We start from the raw sequence: 21,606 nt of genomic DNA, 5'->3' as shown, positions 1-21,606 counted from the left end.
GGCCGTTCTTTCTGAGTCGGTGTGTGAGCACATAGGGGAGATGTTCTTAAAGGCGTCTGCAGACGCGGGACGGTAACAAGCCTCTCACCAGGCAGGTTAAAGTGGCTCAGATCCGGGTCTTCATGCTTTGTGTTGTATGATCACCGCGGGTTTTATCCCTACCTGTCTCCCACTGACGTTGTGATCCAGACGCCGAAGCAGGGGTCAGACTTAATTGATAAGGCACACGGGGTACCAGATTCCTAGGCCGCATTTATGGTACCTGCGGCTTCCCTCTAGACACCCATCATTCCAGTGCTCCCCTAAACCTGCCGTCTCCCCACAGCCCCTGAGGTGAGGGCCTTTGGGCTGTCTGAGATCTGGACCGGGGCGTGGGGGGCAGACATGCAGAGGTGGAGTAGCACAGCCCTGAGCTCGCCCTGGCCTCACCTGCCCACCCCCTGCCCTAGGACGTGCCTGCCGTGTTGAGCTGGTAGGCTCCCAACTCCATCCTCTCCCCTGAGAGCAGAGCCTTTGCTCATAGTGTGCCCTCAGGCTCGAGCAGTCTGTCCACTTGTGTTCACGCTTAGTCATCCTTCCAGATCTACTGTCCAGGGACCTGCTTCAGAGACCCTCCCTGGCCCGGCCAGCACCCCCATGCCCACTCTCTGCTCCTTCTGGCATAGGGATTATCACACAGTGGTTCTGGTTGCCTTTCTGTCTTTCCCAGTGCAGTATGAACTCCTTACAAGGGCACGAGCTGTCTCTGTCTCAGTGGAGCTCCGGTGTGGACCTGTGTCCTACTGCCTGGATTCTAATCCACCTCCACCACCTGGTAGTCCTGTGGCTTTCAGCAGTTACCTTTGAATCGTTCCATACCTCAGTTTCTCCGGCTGTAAACTGGGGCTAGTTAATAGCACTCATTGAATTCTTAAGGCCAGTTCCACAGAGTAGGAAATGCAAGGGGCTTGATTTTAAGGACACTGAGATTCACAGAGGGTTCAGTTCCATGCCCAAGTTCTCACAGCTGGTGAGTGGGAAGCCCGTGTGGCTGGGAGAGCCCATGGCCCTCGCGCTCTCCTTGCTCTGCTGAGCTCTGCACTGACGGCTCAGTGATCCCCTTGGCTGTTCCCCTGTCTCGGCAGTTGTTTCTTTGCCTGTGAATGGAGACGGGGGAAGGTAGCCCGGCAGGTAGGCACCCCCCGCCTGGCTGTGCCACCTCGTCTCTGCAGCACGGAGCCCTGGTGTGTGGGGAGGCCACCCCGGGCTTTCTCCCTGCCAGGACCACAGCATCCACGGTGCCCAGGATGGCCCAGGCATCATATACTGCAGCCCCGCTATGGTGATGGGTTCGGCCATCTGTCTAGGGAGACGGCAGAGGCAGGCTTTCGATCAGAAAACAACTAGGCCAGTGGCAGAAGCAACTAGGTGCGGGGACTGTTGATTTTTGAAGTGGCGTGTCGTTAAACCTCACCTTTGGAGATAAAATAAGTTGTTTATAACCTGCTTTCTAACAGACCAACACATTTTAACACAATTCAAATTAAATTAATAAGGAAATGAGGACAAAGGGAGAATAAAGGGAGCAAAGTAAGATGAAGTCCAGGGGTGTTATGTCATCACAAAATGCATAACACAAGGTCACATACAGCAGCTGGAAATAGACCACGGGTTTGACACTGAGGTTCTTAGAGGTGAGAGCAAAGAAAACAATGCAGCCAGTTATCTAGTTCATGGTGGCCATAAGATTAAGCCTTTTCTCACACTTGAGATTCTTGTAATGACGACGTGAGATCAGCTTTCCCTGGGACCTCCGTCCTTTGTCAGGTATTCAGAGAAGTGTTTACGGGGCACATCCTGGGAAACCATATAGTGCACCGAGCAAACTTCCCAGAAGCCTGAGTTCTGATCCATGTTCCACCAATACCTGGCTAAGAGACCTCTGAGAATCACTTGCATTCCTTATCTTTGGCCACTGGGACTTAAGTTCTATACGCTTCTCTTTTTTTTAATGGAGAATAGATGATGGATGAAAAACTATACCACAAGATGATTCCCTTCTCATATTTCAAGGCCAGAACTTCCAGGTAAAATGGGTCAGTATTTGAAATGTTTGATCCAAGTCCCCCACGTCTACTTATTAGAAGTAGTATTGGCTTGTAAAAGAGCCTTTGGGTAGAAACTTCCTGATTCTTTCTTTTTCTTGGATTTCCCAATATATTCTCAAGTCACCTCCCCCCACCACTCCGACCCCATTTTACATGCAGTTCTAGAAATGACAATGGCCGCCACCACATATAGATGATTCACCGTGTACCAGCTGCTGTGCACTTGCTCATACGTTACCGTGTTAAGCCATCACAACTGTCCTGTGAGGTAGGGGCTGTCGTGGTCCCTGGTTTACTGATGCGGAAATTGAATCACAGAGGTCAGGTGACTTGTCGGATAACTTCAAGGCCTGGATTTGAACCTGTTTCTGACTCCGAGGTTCGTATAATTACCCACTCTTCCAGAAGACTCCTAGAGCCTGTGTGCCAGGCACTGCTGGGCAGTGCCCTCCTCTCGTTCCACACTCCTGGCCCACAGCTTCTGAACTACAGTAAGTGACCTGTAGTCTTGGCCACAGCTTTTTTTTTTTTTTTGCGGTACGCTGGCCTCTCACTGTTGTGGCCTCTCCTGTTGTGGAGCACAGTCTCCGGACGCGCAGGCTCAGTGGCCATGGCTCACGGGCCCAGCCGCTCCGCGGCATGTGGGATCCCCCCAGACCCGGGGCACGAACCCACGTCCCCTGCATCGGCAGGCGGACTCTCAACCACTGCGCCACCAGGGAAGCCCTTGGCCACAGCTTTTTAAACTGTCTGCCCACCGTCCGTCTCCAGCCCTCTCCTCACACAGCTGTGTGTGTACCACAGTCATTTCCCAGGTTGCACGGAGAGAGGAAAAAAGGACTGAGCTGTTGCCATGCTTCTGCGCCTCCTTCTAGTGCTATCCTATTTTTGGAACTTTTTCAAAGCCACGCTTCTCTGCCCAGGCACAGCAGGGTTCCTGTCCGCCAGACCACAGGTGCCTCCCCACCCAGGTGCGCAAGAAACCAGGCTGTGGGGGGAGGAGTGGAGGAGTCCGCTCTGTGGGCCTTGTCTTCATTCAGCAGCGCCCAGTGACTGCTCTGTGCGGACATTGGGCTCCAGTGGGGCTGCAGGGACGGACAAGGTAGAGCCCCTGTCTGTGAAATGCTCACTCGTTGAGGAAATCACCTGCATTTTTGTTACATCTCATCAGAGAGCTCAGAACAGTGATCTGCGTTTGTGTCATGCCCTCTGTGGTCCAGCACCATGAACTACACTCCGTGGTTTCTCTCTCATGATGCTCGTGCCCATCTAGTGAAGCAGGTACTGTTATTCCTATTTTAAAGATGAGGGGGCTTCCCTGGTGGCACAGTGGTTGAGAGTCCGCCTGCCGATGCAGGGGACACGGGTTCATGCCCCGGTCCGGGAAGATCCCACATGCCGCGGAGCGGCTGGGCCCGTGAGCCATGGCCGCTGAGCCTGCGCGTCCAGAGCCTGTGCTCCGCAACGGGAGAGGCCAAAACAGTGAGAGGCCCGCGTACCGCAAAAAAAAAAAAAAGAAGAAGAAGAGGGAACTGAGGCTCAGTAGAAAAAGCAGTGTCATCAGAACTCACACCCACTGGTCGGTGGTACAGCTGGAATTCAAAACCAGGCTTGTCTGGCTCCCAAATCTGCCCCTGATCGTCGTCTGTGGTGAATGGTTGTAGGCTCACCAGGGGTGTGGAGAGACCGAGTCTGGCTTGGGAAGAACTCTCAGAAATTGACTTTGGAGAGACCCTTTGAAGGTTACAAAGGAATTTACGCCCAGTGGGAGGGGATAGGTGTTGCAGGGAGAAGGAACAGAGGGGGCAAATTTACAGAGGCATAAAAACACACAGTGTCTTTGGAGCGTGGCCAGAGGGGAGGGTTAAGTGAGGACACTGGACACATGAGCTGTGGCTGTCGGACCACAGCCCCTGACGTGATGGCTTGTCTGTGTGACAGAGTGGGCGGCCCCAGGCAGAGCCGGGGGCTCTTACAGCCTTTATGGTCTCATATTCAGTCTCACGCCTAATAGGGTGAAGAATCACTGGTTTGGGGTGTTTTCTACCTGGAACAGAAATTAGCAGATGCAACGGCTTATTCCCATACCATGCTGAAAAGAAATGCCTGCCTTAAAGGAAGTCTCAGCTCGAAGGATGTCATGAGAGGCTGCCAAAGAAGTCCTTCGTTGTCAAGTTACAGACTCGTGGAAATATACGGATGGTTAGGAGGGGTGTCTTATTAAAATAAAAGTGTATTTGAAAGTCTTTGGCCCTGGTAGCACCAGTTGAGCTTGTTTCTTCTTGTATGTATGTCCTGAAGTTGAAGTCCTGTCCGGGAGCGCCCACCTTAGCGCTCTGCCAGCTGCACCCTGTCCTGTAGGTTAGTGGGACTGGGATTGGAGGGGCGAGTGTAGTGGTTGAACGCAGGCCCTGGAGGGGCACTGCCTGGCTTTATGTCCCAGCCCTGGCCCTTACCAGCTGCTTGACCTTGACCTTTGCTTTACTTCTTTGTTTCTTCTTACACAATGTAAGTGCCTTCCATTTTATATCTCACAGATGTAACGACTAGGGGGTACCTAGCAGAGTACCTCACTCAGAGTAAGTGATCAATACACAGTAGTTGCTATTAACCAATATTGCTATTGGCGCGTCATGATGGGTAATGAGAAGCGCGTGCATCTGTGTACAGGACCACTAGGTACATCGTGCGACCATGTGACTTGTGGCTGTTGGGTCACTTAACCCTGTCTCCTCATCTTTAAAATGAGGATGGGGCCAGCTCCCCCTGCTGTGAGGTGGGAGAGTGTGGGCGCCTCTGCACAGTGAGCGTCAGCCCGGGTGCTTGCTCGGCCCGCCCCCCTCACCTCCCCCCTTCAGCCAGCCCGTCAGCGCCACCCGGGAGGCGTTGCGGGTGTCCAGGCAGGGGAGGGGGCTCTGCAGAAACAGGAACACATGGAGTGTCCAGAGCGGTCGCTGGAAGGGCGAGCAGGCGAGGAGAGGGGGCAGCACCCCAGAGATAGCCGAGCCCAGTGGGCTCCTGGGGTCCCTCCTGGGCGGGCTCCCCCCAGCGCGGAACGGGCCACAGAAGAGGCCACTTTGATTCTGGCCAGTCTCTGTCTCTCCTTGACAAGCCCGTGGATTTGGTCTTGCTGCTCCCCTGTTGAAGGTGTTTCACTGTTCAGGGTCTGTGTCCCCCAGAGAGGACTTTCCCTGCCCTCTGACCACTTCACTTTATTTATTTATTAAAATAAATTTATCTACTTTATTTATTTATTTTTGGCTGTGTTAGGTCTCTGTTGCTGTGCGCGGGCTTTCTCTAGCCGTGGCGAGCAGGGGCTACTCTTCCTTGCGATGTGCGTGCTTCTCATTGCAGTGGCTTCTCTTGTTGCAGAGCACGGGCTCTAGGCGCGTGGGCTTCAGTAGTTGTGACACGTGAGCTCAGTAGTTGTGGCACGCAAGCTCTAGAGTGCAGGCTCAGTAATTGTGGAGCCACGGGCTCTAGGTGCGCGGGCTCGGTAGCTGTGGCTCGCGGGCTCTAGAGCACAGGCTCAGTAGTTGTGGCACATGGGCTTCGTTGCTCCGCAGCATGTGGGATCTTCCCGGACCAGGGCTCGAACCCGTGTCCCCTGCATTGGCAGGCGGTTTCTTAACCACTGCGCCACCAGGGAAGCCCATGACCAGTTCACTTCAGGTGCTATTTCCTTCTCCTTGTTTCACAGCACCCAACCCTGTCAGCATCGGTCGTGCCTGTGCCCCTCACAGGAGGGATGACATATTCTGGTGAGGTTTAACTTGCCTTGGTGCCTCCTGCTCCATGTTCATGCCTTGCACATAGTAGATGTTTAATAAACATTCTCATGTCTGAACGAATGATTGGTAAATAAGTGACTGAGGGCCTTGCCCAGCAGATGGCCAGTCACCACCACCCTGCTGAATAATGGTGTGTACACACACACACACACACACACACACACACACACACCCCCAGTGGTCCCCAGTGGTGGTCCCCTGGTGTGGGAATCTGTGGTGAACTTGAAGCCTTACTCTGCTTCCCCTGCCACCAAGCTAAGGACAAGATCCTGAACCTACGGGACATCCCCCAGGTCCTGTGACCTTGGAGGCCTTGCCAGGGAGCAGATCACTCATCTTTTTAAAATATTTAATAGGAACAAAAACATTGTCAAGACCCAAACCGGATCGTTGTAATGTCAGAAATGTGTACTGTTCTAGCTTGAGGCTTTTGACTTCCTTTCTGGACCCTGAGGGTGGCCTGCCTGCCTATTCCTGTGTCCCCACATTCCATTTCCTGTTGGAAAACGTGGCTTTTCACATTTGATCTTCCCCCTAGGTAACGACGTGGGTCCATCATCATCGAGTAAGACCGCTAACAAGTTCGAGGGCCTGTCCCAGCAGTCGAGGTGAGCCATCTGTGCACGTGCTCGCTTGGCAGGCTCACCGTCGCCGTGGGCAGAGTTACAGAATTGGGTTTTAGGGGCCATCTGCTCAAGGTGTGGCCTGCCAGCTGGCGCTGATCATGCTGAGAACCTGAGTGCTTCCCCTGGTTTGCAAAAGCCCCTTGGCAGACAGTTCTCGAGGCCGGGCAGGGTCTGCAGACCTTGTTTTAGGGAAGCAGTGCTCTCCACATCCAGGTTCCTGGCGTGAATGGACCCCACCTCCCCGAGGATCGCAGAGTCTGCCAGAAGGAGTTCTTATCTTCAGGTTTTTAGTTTAGTCATTTTGTTTTGTTACCTTCCCTCTTGACTCCATTTTACAGACTTGGGAATAAAAAGATGAATCTCAGGGAAATCCAATAGCCTAGAGATTTTCAAACATAAAAATATGACTCTTCCCAGATTCCCTGTCTGTAAGCCTTTTTTTTTTTTTTTTTTTTTGCGGTACGCGGGCCTCTCACTGTTGTGGCCTCTCCCGTTGCGGAGCACAGGGCTCCGGAAACGCAGGCTCAGCAGCCATGGCTCACGGGCCCAGCCGCTCCGCGGCATGTGGGATCTTCCCGGACCGGGGCACGAATCCGTGTCCCCTGCATCGGCAGGCAGACTCTCAACCACTGTGCCACCAGGGAAGCCCTGTAAGACTTTTTTAAGCTAGGCTAAAAGGGGGGCGTGGTGTCCCTTTCTCCCCTCCTCCACTGAAATGAGATACTTTGGAAGGTCTTCTGTGGGCAGCATCTACCCAGTCCCAGCGCAGAGGGTTTTCTCGAGAAGTGTGACCCAGGTAGGGACACAAGGAGCCGCTTCCCAGAGCTTGTCAAAGCTAAAAAACGAAGTCCTCGTTTCTTTTAATGCCACTATCTCGTTTAGTCTTTATAACCCTATGAGGCAGCCTGGTCACTGCTGCCCTCAGTATTATATGAGGACACGGACCCCAGGAGTTTAAGTGGTAGCAGATGCAGAGCTGGACTCACCCCGGGGGTTCTCAGGCGCCACGTTCCACAGCCTCCCCTTCCTCTCGCCGTGCCTGCCACTCCCCTCAGCCCTTCCCCACCTCGCCCTGGGGGGCTCTAAACCGCAGGACAAGTGGTCTCCTTCCAGAGGAAGGAGAGTCTGATGCAGAGAAAGTGCCCACAAAGTGTTTTTTACATGGAATCAAGCCCCCCACGTGTACACGCACACATATACGTGTACGCGCACACATATACGTGTACACACATATACACATGTACACACACATGCACACGGCCCCACCAGCAGCAGAGGAAGAAGCCTGCGTCCACGCACGTGCAGTGCTGACCCCAGGTTTCCCGTGTGAGGCATTTCCGAGCCTCTGGCTTGGCCTCAGCACGCTGGTCAGGAAACCATTGAACTTACGTCCATGACGGGTAGGTGTGCATCCCTGCGAAGATGCTGAGGCCGAAACACACACTCCAGCAATGTTCAGAGCACAGCCCTCGCGTGTTCACTCTTTCCGGTGTCGTTGCATCTCAACAGCCTGATCCTCCAGTAACCCAGAGACCTTAGGATTTCAGAGGAGCCGAGGGAAGAGCAGTTAAGATCAAGGGTGATTTGTCGGCCAGGATGGAAGATGCTTGCGTTGCATGTTTCTTATCGCACTTTTGTTTTCTTTTTGGTTGGTTTGCCTTTTCCTGTCCTTTTAGATGCAGTTAGGCTAGAAAGAAGGGGGGAAAGCCAGTTCTTAGGCCACCAGAGCACAGAAAAGGATAAACGAGGTAATAAAAGGGGATCTTGGCAGATACAAGTCCGGCACTTGGATGCTATTGCTGTTTGGGTCTGCAGTGCTCCCGGTGTCCTCTGGGAATAGATAGAGCCTCTTGTAAAAGGAACAGAGTGCGTTCCAACTGAGAGATGCCACCTGCAGCGCTGGCATTTCGATGGTGGCAGGGGTGTGAGGAGTCACATGATGTTAGACAACACAGGGCGGCTTCTGTGCCAGGGGCTGCTTCCCCGGGCTTTCTTCCTCTGCTCATTTACAAGTCGCCCAAAAGGACGAAAAGCTCAGGAAGAGTCTGGAGGCCTGAGACCCAAGCTGTTTGCTCTGGTGCAGAGAGAGACAACATAAGGGCTCTGGAGTCAAACAGCTGGGTCTGAATATCCAGCTCCACCACTGACCGGCCTCAGGACCTTCTGCCGGTCACTGAAGCTGCACAGGCTCCGGTTTCCTCTTGTGAAAACGGAGGTGACAAGAGTTACGTTTTGGGGTCCCATGAGTTGAGTTACTTCTGTGCAGTGCACTGGGGGCGCCACCTGCAGTGTGCCAGGCGCTTTCATAAACGCTATTACCTGGGGAAAGCTTTCGAGAAGAGGAGGAATTAGGCTCTGTCGTTCAGAGGTTAGCTGTTGCATGAATTTCCCTGTTGACTCCACTTTGCAGACTTGGGAATAAGAAGATAATCCTCAGGGAAATCCAGGCAAACTTTGAATTAGGGAAAGCAGACGATAATCTTTTGTTAGAGAAATTATGAAAGACTTTCTAGATAATTCTGTAAACTCCTATGACTTCCTTGAGTAATATATATTGCTGTTGATTTTATAGCACTTTGAGATCCTAACTGATTCTTATTTATTAATTAGCACCGGTTCTGCAAAGACTGCCCTTGGCCCAAGAGTTCTTCCTAAACTACCTCAGAAAGGTAAGATTTATCTTTTTCATATTTGCATGTAATTAGAGTGTCATTATACCCTCCAAGGGGACAGGGGCGTCTGTCTGTTTTGTTCCCTGCTCTATCTCAGATGCCTAGAGCAGTAGCTGGTATGTAGTAGATGTGTATTTAATATTTGTTTAATGAAGAAAAATACTTAATAGGTCCAAATTTTGTGATTAGCAGAACACCAAACTCTTCCTTAAAAACATCATGCTTTTTCAGAAGACACATCATTAGTATCCCCAGGTGCCATTTCTTTTCTTGCAAACATGATCAGAGAGACCTAGGAACCAGTACTAGCTCTGCCACTTACTAGCTGTGTGGCCTGGGCAGGGGACTCCAAAGCTTCACTAAGCCTCAGATTCCTCACCTGTCAGTAGGGCCAGGACACCTGCTTCACCAGGTTTTGTGAGGACGAAATGAGATGATGCTTCAGAAAGGCTGGATTTTGCTGACCGGCATCCCCATGTGGTTATTTAACATGTTCCTCTGCATTTCCTAGCAATTGAAAGTTGGATCAAGAGACCCGATCAGATACAAGTTCAGGCTTTGCACAGCTCCTTCCTGGGTTGTGGTGCGTTCTTCAGTTGAGAGGGACGTGCCATCTGATCGTCTCTCTTTGAGTGAAGTTCCAGATGCTGATACTCAAAGCCAAGATCCATTCACGTATCCTCTGTTAAGACCACTCCACAAGGCCGTCGGCGGGTGGTCAAGCTCAACCCACCTGCAGCCTTTGGCCCGGCTGGTTACTCTCTCTGCACTTGGCCTATGGACACCGTCCTGCTCTTAGGGCACTGACAGTCCCTGCTCCCCTCCTGTGCTGGGCCCTCCTCGTGTCCTCAGCCTCCAGAGGTTGGCTCGCCATGGTCACTTCTCTTGTGAATGTGCCCTCATTCCCTGGGGAACCCACCCTGGCACCTCCACATTATCCCCCCAGCCCAAGAATCCCTCTATAATCTAAACTCACACATACCAGGCTCTGTAATATCTCTGCTCTATCACATGTCTAACAGGCTGCTCAGCTTAAGATTTTGAATACACTTCTGACCCCACCCCCCTAGACTTGTTTTTCCCACAGTGTCCCTATCTGTTACAGGCGATATTGTCCAGGTCCAGGTGTTTGGGCCTTAAAACCTAAGAAGGAAGCTCAACTCCTTCCATCCTGCCACGCCCCACATCCAGTGTTTCCACACATACTGCTGGTTCTCCCTTCGATGTGTCTTAACATCCAGGCACTCCTTCCCATGTCCCCCACTCTCACCATGGTCCATGGGACCATCATCTCTTGTCTAGACTCTTGCAGCCTCCTACCTGGTCTATCTGCCTCTGCCCTGGCCCTGCAGTCTTTCCTCAGCAGAAGAGCCAGGGTGATCCATGGTCACTCTGTCCCATCCATCCAGTGGTTCCCTCTCTCACCCCAAAAAAAGGTAGAGTCCCCGGATGTGTTTCTGAGCCTCCTGAGCTGGAGACAGAGGGCGTCTGTGACGTCGGGAGGCGCGGGGCTGCAGCTCCTTCTACTGCCTGCCCCGCTCCCCGCAAGCACCTGCCACCAGCTGGCACTTTCGTATGGACCGTCCTGGCCACATCTCACTCTTTTTCCCTCCCAAGCATCACGCATTTTTAAACTCCTTCAGGCACCTTTTAAAAGGCTTAATTAAAGCCTTCTCAACTGGGGACAGACTGCTGCACAGAGCCATTTGTTTAAGGAGTTTGCAAAGGCAATAGTATAAGGGCTTCCCTGGTGGCGCAGTGGTTGAGAATCCGCCTGCTAATGCAGGGGACACGGGTTCGAGCCCTGGTCTGGGAAGATCCCACATGCCGCGGAGCAGCTAGGCCCGTGAGCCACGACTACTGAGCCTGCGCGTCTGGAGCCTGTGCTCCACAACAAGAGAGGCCGCGATAGTGAGAGGCCCGCGCACCACGATGAAGAGTGGCCCCCGCTTGCCGCGACTAGAGAAAGCCCTCGCACAGAAACGAAGACCCAACACAGCCAAAAATAAATAAATTAATTAAATTAAAAAAAAAAAAAGGCAATAGTATAGAAACCTTAGGGGATCTTTCAACCTGAACAGAGTCACCATAGTTCTGCACTGTGATACAGCTACCTGGTCCCTTACATTCTTCCACAGTTGTCATCATAATGAAACTACAGTTTTGCATCCTGGGTTTTTCCACTTAGCATTTTGACGTACGTATTTTTTCAGGTGTCCGTGAGCTCTTCGTGAATGTCGTTAGGCTTGCGCTCTTCCACTGGGTGGGTGCTATCCTCTGCCCGGCACTCCCTCTGTTGGGAATGTGGGCTTGGGAGTGTGCGGGCTCTTTCCTCCGCCTCCTTCTCCTCCTCCTGTTACGTCCTTTGAGTCCGTTCTCAGGAACGAACCATATTTGCTTGTCTGTCCATCAGAGTTAAGAATGCAGTTCAGAAAGGACTTCTAATTAGAGAGGGGAAAACCCAACTCAGCTTGGAAATAAAATAGCCAGAGATTGGGCAGGCTTCCCTGGAGGAGAAACTGTCTCCTTCTTATTTATTTGTATTATAAAAGTAATATATATTCATCCTAGAAGATTTTAAAAATACAGATAAGCATAAAGAAGAAAATACAAACCACCTGAAGTCTCACCACCCAGCATAAACAATCTGGTCTATCCTTTCAGTCTTTTTCCTATGCTTTTTTTTTACGTCGCTGTGTAAGCTGATTTTTGTCACATAATAAATCAAGAACCCTTTCCATGACATAAATTACACTCTTACTGGCTGCATAGTACTCTGTTGTCTGATACCAGGACATATTAAGCAGTCTGTCCTATTCCACATTCACCCTGTTCAAGTTTTTTCACTATAAACAGTGCCGTGCTGAACAACTCAACACAGGCATGTCAGTACCTGGCTTTGATCCCTTTTTAGGACAGATTTCTAGAATCAGAGTTGCATGTTCGGATGGCCCGGCACTTACTCACAGTTTCTGTTTCCCCAGAAATGTGGCTCAGAGCTAGGCTTTCCAGCCCCACTGCCTCAGGGAATCTCCCAGCTTCTCCCCCATCGGTGCCTCAGAGTTTTGTTTACCACAGTATCTGACTTCCAAGAGAGGAATCTGACGGACCTGCTGTCAGTTTCTGAGCGGAGCCACATCGGCTGAATCTCTTGGGCCAGCCTGGGAGCAGGGTGTCCTTGAATTTGATTTCCTTAGGAAGGGACATGGCTGGGCAGGCTGCAGTACAGCTTGTGACAGTTTACAATACTGGGGTTTGTCTTTCTTTTTTAAAACATAAAATTTTGAGAATATCTTTCTGAATTTTGTATTTTTCTAGAATAAAGTTTGGCTAGTTTGACTCACTCAGTGTGCCTTAGTCAGCTGTGTCCTCGTTGAGCACATACTATGTGCTCAGTGAATCCTGGCCTCAAGGACCCTTGTCTAGCAGTAATGATGATATTCTGATATACCTAGAACCTCCCAGGTGCTGTTGGCAAATTCTGTACGTATGTCAACTCATGATGAGGAAGGTGAGGCACAGAGAGGTCGTGTAATTTGCTCACGGTCACACAGCTCGTAAGTGAGTGGTGAAGCCTGATCTGAAGATGTGTCCTTAGTGTCCTAAGTTCCACTGGATAGAGCTGTGCAAAGGTTTCAACAGACGTCAGAATTTCCAAGCCATGGAGTACCGCGCAGCCATTAAAGAGAAGAAAGAGGAACTGACTTAGAAATTCTCCCAAACATATTAAATGGGAAGAAAACAAAGTTGCGAACAGTATATGTATTGTAATGCGATTTATGGGTGTTAAAAGATAATTCATACACCCATGTATGTGCGCCACTCAAATGAACAAAGGTTACCTCAGGGGGTGGGGTGCGTGGGCGTGGTGAGGGAGGAACCTTTTCCCTCTTACATAGTGCATGAATCATATAAAACGTGGGGAATTAATAATATTGTACATTATGATACTGCTGTAGAACGGAATAGACTGCAACATTAAGAATGCTCACTGGACTTCCCTGGGGGTCCAGTGGATAATACTCTGCACTTCCAGTGCAGGGGACCCGGGTTCCATCCCTGATCAGGGCACTAGATCCCACATGCCACGACTAAAGATCCCGTGTGCTGCAACTAAGAACCGGCGCAGCCAGATACATAAATAAATACTTTAGCTATATATATGCTACTAATAAAGAATTTTTATTAACACGGGAAATGTTCTTGCTAAAACAGTATATAGTTTAAAGCAGATAAATGTTTTATCTATGAAGAATACATAGAAAAGTCCAGGAGGAAATTACATCAAAGTATTTTAAATGGCTACATTTAGGCAGGAGGCTTATGGAAAACTTTTCCTTTAGCTCTATACTTCTCAGTTTTCTGTAATCTGTATTATGTTTATAGTTGTGGGTTTTTTTTATTATTATTATTCTGGATTACTTTGGATGTCCTGCTCATAAACTAAAGCATAAAATCACGCATTGTAAGGTGGATGCCTCCCAGGCTTCCGACTTCAAAGCAGGCCATCCGTGCCTCTGCATGCAGAGCACTCCCTCGGGGTTGGTTCTCCTCCCTGTAACCGTGACAGAGGAGGGCAATGCTGATCCCCTCACGTTCCCGTCCAGTGACCCCCCTCTCTGTGTTGTTTCCCGCAGTGGCACTAAGGAAAACAGAGACCAGCCATCATCTCTCCCTCGACAAAGCCAACGTCCCGCCCGAACTCTTTCAGAAGTCATCACAGTTAGCAGAGTTACCGCAGAAGCCACCACCCGGAGACCTGCCCCCGAAGCCCACGGAACTGGCTCCCAAACCCCCAATCGGAGACTTGCCACCTAAGCCGGGAGACCTGCCCCCCAAGCCGCAGCTCGCAGACTTGCCTCCCAAGCCACAGGTGAAGGACCTGCCGCCCAAGCCGCAGCTGGGAGACTTGCTGGCGAAACCCCAGGCGGCAGACGCCTCTCCCAAGGCCCAGCCGCCCCCAGAGCTCGCCCCCAAGTCACACCCGGCCGATCTCTCCCCGAATATCCCGAAGCAGGCGTCCGAGGACTCCAACGACCTCACGCCCACCCTGCCGGAGACGCCCGTGCCGCTGCCCAGGAAGATCAACACGGTGGGTGGGCACCCGGCCGGCCCAGCTCGGGCATCGAGGGGGCGTGGAGCCTGGGGGTCGGGACCAGGCTGTGGACCCCGCAGACAGACCTCAGGACCTGCGTTCCCTGTGACCACGGGGGCTTGGCCACTTAATTACGTGCCCTGAGCCTAGGTTTCCTTATATGTGCATGACTAGAGCTAGGACAGTGCCTGAGCTCATGGGTGATGAAATGCAGTGACAGATGAGCTGTGCCCAGTAACACTCAGCAAGTGGTCACTCTTGCCTCAGATCCTTGAGGAGGAGACCTTTCCTTTCCCAAGGTCACAGGAAAGCGGTCTCCCTCTCAGGGTTCTGAGCACCCCGCTCCTCTGCTTCTCACGGCATCTTCCTGGAGGAATTGGGCGCAGAGCCCCAAAAGACTTGCACCAACACAGAATTTGGTTTGAAGTCTCCCATTCCACCATTGTCCTGAAATGCTTTCTACTCTGATATAGCCATTTTACTTTAATGTAAACATGCTTTTCACCCCCGCTGCCCGCCCCAAAATGTTTTTTTTGAAAAACAGAGCTCTGGGAAGATGCACGTGTGCTGTCTGTCCTGCCCATGGCCACACCCTCACAGGGTCACGAGCACCCCGGTTAAGGAGCACAGTTAGTGGGGGACTAAAAGCCTCTACTCACATCTTACTATTAAAAAACAACGTTGCAATAAAAGTGTGTCACTTCGGTACTAAAGGAAAAGTGAGACGAGTAAAATCCGTCCTCCCCTGGGTGGGAGCCCATACATGCGTTCAGCAGTGGGTGCTTGCTGTTCTCCAGGGCAGGCTCCCGAGACGCCCGAGCACCACGCATGGCCCTGACGTGCGCATGATTCCAGTTTGTGCTGCTGCACGCTTTACTGTTCATCTCATGTAACCCTCCCTGTCGTAAGTGGCCACACACAGCTTGCTCACAGAGTCAGAGCTGAGAAGACTTAAGATCTCTACTGGCCACAGCTCGGCTGGCTTCTCAGACCCCACCAGCTCCAGCACAGCCCAGGGAGAGGGCTGCAGAAGCCAGCGGGTCGTCAGGGTGACTGACCGAGGGAGAAACCAGCAGACAGAGAGGAAAAGCACTTGACCCGAAACTTTTAGAGACACAGCTTGCTTTTTTTCTTCCTAATTGTTTAATAAGCTGGGCACCAGAAACATCCTCTAGAAGGTCATTTCCCTATTTCCATTTTCCTGTTTGCAAAGAACTAGAAATCCAACAAATAAAAGCCCAAGTCAAAATGGGTCAAAAGCTAAAACGTTTTGGGGAACTGCCTGGCGTCCTCCCCGCCCCAGGCTGCCCTGCCCTGTTTAACCAGCGTGTGCTGACTCAGTGCTTTGCACGAGGGGCTGAGAAATGTGTTTATGCCGCATGTTCCGTGTGCAGAAGCTGCACGTCCTGCTTTGCAGCATGTTTCCCCAAACCATTTTTAGACTCTGCTGTCATCTCTGCAAGCTGCCGTGGGTTGGGGAAGGGGAGAGCGCTTTGCAGTTCTGGGTGAAGCTGGATTTTGGTCCCTGCCCGTGACGTTTGCCGTCCGATGGAAGTCATCGGGGCTGCCTGCTTGCTCACACCGGGCTCTGCCCTGCTGCTCGGGGCAGAGGGGCTGTCATGTCTGGAGGTCACCCAAGGCTCGGGGCGCCTGCCCACAAGCCTCCCCCCTTTCACCGAGGAGAAACTGAGGCTCAGGGAGGTTAACTCAATCGCCCAAGGTCAGTGTGTCTCTTTCCCTTCGGTCTGTCCTGTGAGCTAAAACCCCGTTTCTTTTTGAAGGGGAAAAGTAAGGTGAGGCGAGTGAAGACCATCTATGACTGCCAGGCAGACAATGACGACGAGCTGACCTTCATGGAGGGCGAGGTGATCGTGGTCACCGGAGAGGAAGACCAGGAGTGGTGGGTATGTACCAGTCGTGAGGACCAGGGCGCCCGGGTCAGGAGAATTCACCTTCACACATGCTTTAGCCTTATCCCACCACAAGCTGTAAGCTCTGGATATTCTCTGGTTTTCCAGCCAAGCTCTGCTCAGGCCCTGCCCTTCCCCACCGTGCGTCCTTCTTCCCGAGTTCCATCCTTCATCCCGCCTACAGTTCTCTTTCCGTCAAGTGGGGCATGATCCCTGCTTCTTGTGACTCTAGCAGATTGAATGAGAATATGTGAAGCTCCTTTTACGTGAAAACCTGCTGCCCAGGTGTCAGGAAGGAAAGGCGTCCCTGTCCTCCCGCCGTGGCGCTTGAAGATGCCCCGGTTCTCGGTGGCTGCAGGGGTGGCTGACATGTGCACGGCTGTCTAGGTTGCGGCCAGAGGGAGCCTCCCGTGGGCCCTGCCAGGCAGAGGTGCAGCGGGCAGAAGCCTCCTGTGCTTTCCTAGTCGATCGTTTCCTGACCCCAGCGTGGGAATTCTTCCTTGGCGGCCTGAGCCCCTCCAGCCCAGAGGGGCCCGGCTCTGTCTGCCGAGAAAGGGACCTGTGGGTCACAGCTGAGCCAGCAGAGCCTGCTGATGCCCAGGAACGTGTGCACGTCCACACACACACATACACACGCACGCGTGCACACACATGTACTTTTGGCTTCCCCTCCTTTGGGCCCAGACAGTGACTTCAGATTCTTGGGCACAGCCGTGGGGATTTTGCTTGGACTGCAGCACTGGTTCAGCCAGGGGCAGTTTTGCCCTCCAGGCACATGTGACAACATCTGGAAACATTTTGATTATCGGGACCTGGGCAGGGTGGCTTCTTCCTGCTTCTGGGGGGCAGAAGCCAAGGCTTCTGCTAAGCATCCAGCAGTGTCTGGAACAGCTCCCACTCCAGAGAACCATGTGGCCCCAATGTCGGGAGTGCCAAGGTTGAGGAACCCTGGACTCTCTCCCTCTCTCTCTGACGTGGGAGTCTGGTAGCTTAGACTCTTGACAAGGAGATGGACCCTAAAGGCCCAAGGTGACTCGCTCTGAGGCCCTGGATAAAGCATGTCCTTTCAGTAAGCCTCAGTTTCCTCCTCTGAAAAGTGGGGCAAGAACTCACGTGCACGACACCAGTTAAGACCCCGTGAGGGGGGTCGGCCAGGCCTCACTCCACTCTCCAGAAGGGAAGCTGGTGGACAGTGGCCCGGGTGACTGCCCGCGGCCACAGTCCCGGTAAACGAAGGAAGCAGCCCTGGGCTGACGCGCAGCTCCTGCGCCGGCCACCGTCTGTGCAGCAGGTGCTTCACGCAGGGCAATGAGAGCGGGCCTGGATCTCTCTCCGTAACTGTCATGTGAAGCCAGCGTGCGTGTCGTTATTCTTTCTCCTCATAGGCTTCTCTTTAATGCAGTTAATGCTGGTGTAACTGAAGTTATTAGGAACTTCTGTCAGGTAACCACGGCTTACAGGTTTAGGCAGCAGACGACAAAACGGCCGTAAAACTTGCCCTCGTCCATCTCAAACTTTCACAATGTCCTTCCCCCGCACGGCAGCCAGAAAGCAGGTTCTTGGTACACAGAGGCCCTTCCATGTACGTAATTGTTGGTGGAATCTCTCAACAAGCTGAGAAATAGGGGCTTTTTAGCCCCGCTTTACAGACAGGAAGCTTAGCACGGTTTGCCTGAGGTCGCCCAGCAGGAAAGGTGGCCAGACAGCCTGGTTGAGCGCATTGTTGAAGCTGCAGCCTGGGCGAGACCGTGGCAGGTCAGCCCCCTCTCTGGGCCGCTGTCCCTTTGTGTATAAAGTGAGGGGTCACGGGACTGTACCTCCCGGGGCTGTCTGTGGGTGCAGCGATCCACGTGAACGTGGTCCCCCCCCCCTTGTGGTGCTTGCGTGTTGTGTCTCACCGGGGCCTGCGTCCCGCCCGGGTCACGGCCAACTCCGGGGGCTCTGACCCACCGGCCACCTCCAGCCTGACACCTCTCCTTTCTCCCTGCAGATCGGGCACATCGAAGGGCAGCCCGAGAGGAAAGGGGTCTTTCCAGTGTCCTTTGTCCACATCCTGTCTGACTAGCAAAAAGCAGAACCTTCAGACTGTCTGCACCTGTCATGCAAGACTGCTGCGTCCACGTGGCCCTGTGCTCACCGTGTATATAGCTGCTGTCACTGAACGGGAGGCTCCCGGAGGGGCCGCCGCGGGAGGGGAACGTAGCGTGTGTTGTAAATACCCTGTGGTCTCTGCCTTCGCCAGTATTAGGGTAGCCTTGGGACCCGGTGCGCCTTACTGGTTTGCCAAAGCCGTCCTTGACATCTAGCACTTACATCTCTCTCTATGCTGTTTTCCAAGCCAACAAACAAAAACAGGAATATAGGAACTGCTGGCTTTGCAAATAGAAGTGGTCTCCAGCAGCCGTTGAAGGGCATAGAGTTGCCTCTCTGTTCCTGACGATACAGTATTCTCCATTGTGTTACTGAAAATGCACCATTAGCGAAGAGGTGGGTTCTGTTTTCCAGGTGAAACTTTCGGCTCCATGACAGACCAGCCTGTAGTTATCTGTGTACACAGTTTACAGCTACAAAAACCGACCTTGGTATTTATTACAGAAAAGTGCTCAGTTAAATATAAGTGTTATTCCTTGAGCAAAATATTCACTGACCCAAAACCTTGGGTGGCATTCTGCAGTGCCCAAAGCCTCATGCAAGTTTAGACAAGTGGGTTTGCACTGTCTTAAGAGGATGAGTACCCGCCCCTGAGATATTACCTCATTATGCAAAAATAACATATCCTTCATGACTATTTTCACAGAAGTTTAAGACATCTGATGAAGTTCAACTTTCAGGAACCAAGGACTGCCAGAAAATATTAGCCTCTACATTATGCATGCATTTAGAAGCTTACCTGAAATCTGCCTTTTATAAAGGAATAGTATGGATAAGTTGAACTGTACATTTTTTAAACTTGATTGCCATTAAAGGAGAGATTATAAGGTTGCAACAGTATTTGCTTCCAGTCAGTCATTTGGCTTTCTCGAGAGTATGCATCTACATATCCCGTTACGAATTAGCATCCTTCAGATGTGCTAACGCCCCCAATGTGTCCATTTTAAAGTCTCTTCTGAGTTTTGTTCTTGATAAATTTAAACTTTCAAAAGATTATTCAGGAAGATGACGAATTCAAAAGTCAGTTCTGCACGTCATTTATCCCCCCTGCAGAATCCAGGTGCTGAAACCATCCTTCTCTTTTTCCATTTTCTTTACTAAGCCCCAGTCATAGATAAGTTTTCCGATCTCCAGCTCTGTTCAACAGACACGTTACCTTCAAGTCAATTCATAACCAAGTTTTTGAACGCTGCTATGAATTGCACTGTGAAACACGCTCTTCCTGCCGGGAGTCTCTGCCCCTCTCGGTTTCCTTCTCATCCCAGCTGTGTCCATCAGACCATTAAGAATATCGTGAGTTTTTCAGTCTTTTACGTCAGTCTGAATTTGGGGAAAGGATACAGTCGTTTCGCTCCACAGTCAGTGGGGCTGCTCTCTGATTCCGAGGCTCGTGTGTCGTTCTGGCGTTAAGTTTGCTTAAACTGCTGTGTTGGCAACAGCACAGAAAACTAATATTTTTAAGCAGATAATCTTGGCGATGAGTAAGAAATGTTCATTTCACAGAAGCACAACTCCCAACCAAACCCTTAGGGGAAGCCTTCTTTAATAGAGTCTAGAGTCAGTGCTCAGTGAATATTAATTTAGTTCTGCTTAAGTGATTACTATGAAAACTTTGAATAGCCACCTAATCAATAAACCTTGCATGACAAACCTGCAACGTATCAGCTGTTATTGGAAAATGATTTTAAGCAATTGCTTCCTCAGCGTCATGGCACACGTGAACCCCACACAGAACAAGACACCGGGAGCCAGCCGACGTGCTGGTGTATGTGGCTGACAGCGTTCACAGCCTCAGTGTCTAAGCCACATGGGTGTCAGGCCAGGAAGTCACTGTCTGAAGTTATTTAGTGTCCCAGTTCATTCATCTATACTTCTTAAGTTGTATTGAAGCACCATTCATTTTTGTGGCCTACAGTATTTTCAACTGATCTCAAAATAAACTGGCTTTTTAAAAAAACACAAGAGGTAGATATCTAAAATTACATGGAGTCAGCGTCTATTTTTTTCCCCTTTTGGAGTGACTTTTACACAAATGCCTTTTCTTAAAAAAAAAAAACTTTGGGTTTTGTTTTCTTTCTTCTGATTTTGTTTTTGTTTTCCATCAGGAATTTGAGTTCTCTCTAACCCAGCTTACTGTGGGACATAGGAAAACTAGGTATAAGTACCTTTGGCGACCTTGGTTGAGTTTGAATCTGGTATTGTTCTTAAACTCAGTGATCCACTATCTGCAATTTTGTACATGATATAGAGTATTTTGAAGGTATGGAACCTATGGAAAAAATAGCTAATTAGTTCTTTCTCCCCCCCCCCCGAGGGGAAAGCTATGTTCTGCAAATAGTGTGTGTCTTATTTTCCGGTTGAACAGCAATTGCTATTTATTTTTTTATTGCCTAGAACTTCCAACATGTTGTATAGGAATCCCATAGTGCCACGAGTTAAATTCCGAATTCCCACCTGGATGTTACGCTCAGACATCAGTACACTCATCATTTCACATGTATTTAATGTGACAGTTTTCAAGTACTGTATGTGTTCATTTCTACTTTTTTTAATATTTAAAATTGCTTTTAAATAAACATATTCTCAGTTGATCCCAAACATCTGACATCAGGCCATTTTGTGAGTTGTCCACTACTCTTCTGATTGGAGGAAATCAAAACTTCACTTGGCTGTGCTTTTGGGGGGGTGTAGGTAACACAAGTCATTCAACTTCTACATTAACGCTCACTTTGGTTAAATAATGTGCTTCCCTGTCCTCGGCTTACGAACCACGGACCTCAATGTTTTGGTTTTCCCTCCCTCCCTCCCCCTCCCCACCCAATTCCCACTCCCACCTCCAGGCACCCAGCCTGCAGTCATGAAGATTACATGTTGATGCATTAAAAGCTCTTGGACGGCAGCCAGCACAGGCCAAGCGCTGTGCGTGCACTTGTGTCATGTTGCTGTCACCACTGGTGCCACTGCACCATGAGCAGACCCAGGTCCAGGCACTGGGCAGCGTTATCTCATCTCGCCCTCAGCAAGCCCTCCCGGCTTCACAGAGCTTGACAGGAGGCTTAGGAACATCCGTTACCGCGCAGCAGCCATGGGGGTCCGGGTGAGTAGTTCTGGCTCCAAGGCCATCCTCAGAATTTCCACCACTTGGGAGGTGGTCAGCATCATGAAATTGTAGCCAGGGAAATACAGCCGTGGAAAGCTGACCAAGACCACGGCGTTGAAGATTCCAAAGTGTTGGTCTCAGCATTTCTTTTGTCTCCTTTCGTGAAAGTGGGTA

The 21,606-nt window shown here is 51.0% G+C and overlaps 1 protein-coding gene across 8 annotated transcripts in view; it reads left to right on the top strand.

Annotated features, from left to right (window-relative positions):
- Positions 1 to 20,930, top strand: part of ASAP1 (ArfGAP with SH3 domain, ankyrin repeat and PH domain 1) — a 349,999-nt gene extending 329,069 nt beyond the window's left edge. For 7 of the 8 annotated variants that reach the window (XM_073794762.1, XM_073794764.1, XM_073794761.1 and 4 more), the window contains 5 exons: positions 6,417 to 6,486; positions 9,115 to 9,173; positions 13,814 to 14,268; positions 16,053 to 16,175; positions 18,172 to 20,930. In XM_073794762.1, coding sequence (XP_073650863.1) covers positions 6,417 to 6,486; positions 9,115 to 9,173; positions 13,814 to 14,268; positions 16,053 to 16,175; positions 18,172 to 18,246 — 782 coding nt within the window. In that variant the 3' untranslated portion in view covers positions 18,247 to 20,930. The remainder of the gene's footprint in view (positions 1 to 6,416; positions 6,487 to 9,114; positions 9,174 to 13,813; positions 14,269 to 16,052; positions 16,176 to 18,171) is intronic. The other variant, XR_012327408.1, reaches the window with a different exon arrangement.
- Positions 20,931 to 21,606: the final 676 nt, after the last annotated feature.

This window comes from Tursiops truncatus, chromosome 17, assembly GCF_011762595.2.
Source record: "Tursiops truncatus isolate mTurTru1 chromosome 17, mTurTru1.mat.Y, whole genome shotgun sequence".
NCBI lineage: Eukaryota > Metazoa > Chordata > Mammalia > Artiodactyla > Delphinidae > Tursiops > Tursiops truncatus.
Note: the sequence above shows the minus strand (reverse complement) of the source record. Positions and strands in the feature narration are given on the sequence as shown.